The sequence below is a fragment of the Chlorella variabilis genome (assembly GCF_000147415.1).
Source record: "Chlorella variabilis unplaced genomic scaffold CHLNCscaffold_94, whole genome shotgun sequence".
Taxonomy (NCBI): Eukaryota; Viridiplantae; Chlorophyta; class Trebouxiophyceae; order Chlorellales; family Chlorellaceae; genus Chlorella; species Chlorella variabilis.
This window is the reverse complement of record NW_005435002.1, coordinates 5,627-8,334: the sequence shown is the minus strand read 5'-3', so window position 1 is coordinate 8,334 and position 2,708 is coordinate 5,627. Positions and strand designations below refer to the sequence as shown.

Below are 2,708 nucleotides of genomic sequence, written 5' to 3'. Positions count from 1 at the left end.
CTGAGGATCCCCACTGGCCTAATGCCTGCAAGTATGCTGCCAACAGAAGCACAGACCGCGTGGCATACCGCGCACCCTCCCGGTTGCGCGGATTGGCTTGGCTCAGCTGCAGGGCGGGGCGGGGCAGGCAGGCAGGGCGGCACCAGAGTGGCAGCATGAGCGGCCTGGCCATGTGCAAGGTGACTGCAGTGCCTGACTGCCATGCGCAGCACCCTTGGCTCCCCACCAACCTGCGCGTAGCGGTGCAGCGCTTCTTTGTAGGAGGCCATGGCATCAGAGGGCGGCGCCCCCGCCAGCACCGCCGCCGCACCCAGCGCCTCCTGCACCCCTGCGTATGCCTTGTACGCGCGGTCAGCCTTGGTGTCGCTGGCCAGCAGGCGAAGCGTACTGGAGGCAGTATCGTAGTCGCCCAGCATAAGCGCCAGGTCGCTCAGCTGGCGCATGTGGCTCTCCACCGAGCCGCCGGCGTACGAGACGCCGGCAGCGCCGGCAGCGCCGCCACTGGCGGAGGGTGTGCCAGGGGTGGACGCACTGTCCAAAGCGCCCTTGCGCCAGAGCAAGCTCTTCAGCTGGTTCTTCAGACCTTTGCGGTTGGCAGTTACCTATGGGTCGGCACAGTAGGGGCAGGACAAGCGAGTGTGCGGGGCAGCGCTGAGGGCGCAACAGGCCGAGACAGGCAAACTGTCGCTGCGATGCCCACCGCCGCACCTGCACATTGAGTGCCCGCAGCCGCATCTCCATGTGCGGCAGGATGGAGCGCACCGCCAGCTCGTGTACAAAGCCAGCCAGGCCAGACATATCGGCCTCGCTCAGCCAGGCACCCAGACCGCCAGGCGGCACCGGGGGGCGCTCTGCGGGCTCACCGCCGCCACCATCCGGCAGGCAGCCGTGCAGCATGTCGGCCCAGAGCCGGGGGCCCACCGGTGAGCCGCCGCCGCTGCCACTGTTGATGCTGAGAACCTGGCAACTGGTGCCCAGGGTGCTGCCCAGCTGGTGCAGCTTCTCTTGCGCCGCCACTAACACCTCGGGCCCCTGGCTGGCTGCGTCATGCAATAGCACATAGTGCCGAAGCACCCCCGCTGACTCCATCACCCCGGCCTGCATCAGCGGGGGCAGCGCCGAGTGACGCCACAATGCCGCAAAAGCTGCCGCCAGGTCGTCCGGCATTGTCCTGCCCTGCCAGCCCCTATGAAACTGATCGTGTCACCGCCCTGCTGGACACGGTTGCCTGCTGAGGTCTTCAACAAAGTACCTGCCTGCCTCCCTTCTGCTGCTGCCGACCTGGCTGCTGCTGCGCGTGCTGCCGTCAGTCGTGGCGGGACCGGCAAGACGCTGCTCCACCAGCTTTCCTACACGGCTGGTCGGTCAAAACGAGCTGAAGCCAGGACGTGCTGAGCCTACCAAAACATCCCAGCCAACCAACAGCGCACTCATTGCTGGCGATTGATTGTTGCTGCACGGGGTGTGCTGGTAGACCTGCTTGCTGAGCTGATCGGCGAGGTGGAACATGGACCGATTCAAATAAAACGCATACATAAAGAGCAAAGCGCAGGTATCACAGGGGTACGGCTATGAAAGGGTGCTGGGACGAAGCCGCACATTGTCGCTGGCAGCGTCAGAAAAAATAGGAGATGAACGGAGATTCAAACAATGATGTTTCCTAATAGCAGAGAAAAACTTGTGTAGATTTTGATAATATCACGCTCTGTCAGGCAACATCGCTGCTGCTGCGCCAGAATAAGGTATGAAGAATTGGGATGGGGTCGTACACAGAAAGAATGGGGTCGTACACAAACCGTTAAGATAGATCGGTAGACATTGTATCTTGACGCTGTGCTGCGCATCGAGGCAATGGCGCCATGTGATGGCAAGGCATCTATTGCGAGGCTTGCTAGGGCCGAAGAGTTGTCGGGATCCCGTTGCACGTCCAGATCACTACAGGTAGGTGGAGGCAAATAGGTCAGCTCCCACATAGGGAGCCAGCTGAAGCATTGCCAACTGCTTCTGCACTGTCCATACTACACCAAACCACCCAGCCCCTCGCTGGCATTAGCCAGGCAGCCTCACCTTCGGCGCCGTGCGCTCCTGCGCCACCAGCAGCTTCGACAGCTGGGCAACTTGCAGCCGTGACTCCTGCAGCGCACCCTCTAAGAAATTGCACTTGGACGTGGAGTCCGCCAGCAGCTCCTTGTTCTCCTGCAGCTCACGCACGACCTCGCGCTTCTCCGCCTCCCACTTCGCCTCCGCCGCCTCCAGCTCGCTCCTTGGCACCAAATCCGGCTGCGGCTGGGTGGCCGCTTCCGGCTGCTGCTTCTCTTGAGCTGGCGCACGCTCGTCCTGCTTGCCAATGGCTGGGCCTTGCTGCATGTTTGCTGCCTGCTGTGCGTCCCACGCCTTGTTCAATCAGTGGGACGCAACATTGGTGGCAATTGGGGCAAGAAATGCCACCGCTGCTGGGGATGTGACCGCCGCTGCTGCTATGTGCGCTGCCGCTGCCGCTAGCTGCCCTGGTCCATCGACATTGCCTGTGCTTGGCGCGCTGGCTTTGAACGGGGCAGCGGGGAGCAGCGATTAAGGCCGGGGCGCTGTGGGCTTGAGGGCAGGGAGGACATCTCCTCGAAATTGAGGCACGGCGGGCTCCAGCGTCGGAGGGGCTGGCTGGCAGAGGAAGAGGGGCGCAGCTGGCTGCGCTTTCGGATTTTGCGCCA

At 62.7% G+C, this 2,708-nt stretch overlaps 1 protein-coding gene across 1 annotated transcript; it reads right to left on the bottom strand.

Moving 5' to 3' along the window:
- Positions 1-56: 56 nt before the first annotated feature.
- On the bottom strand, positions 57-1,167 carry CHLNCDRAFT_145644 (hypothetical protein; the record flags this gene model as incomplete). Its single annotated transcript, XM_005842674.1, has 3 exons — positions 57-106; positions 231-602; positions 709-1,167. Coding segments are annotated over 3 exons (881 nt in total), but the record flags the coding sequence as incomplete, so codon positions are not given.
- Between the last annotated feature and the right edge of the window lie 1,541 nt (positions 1,168-2,708).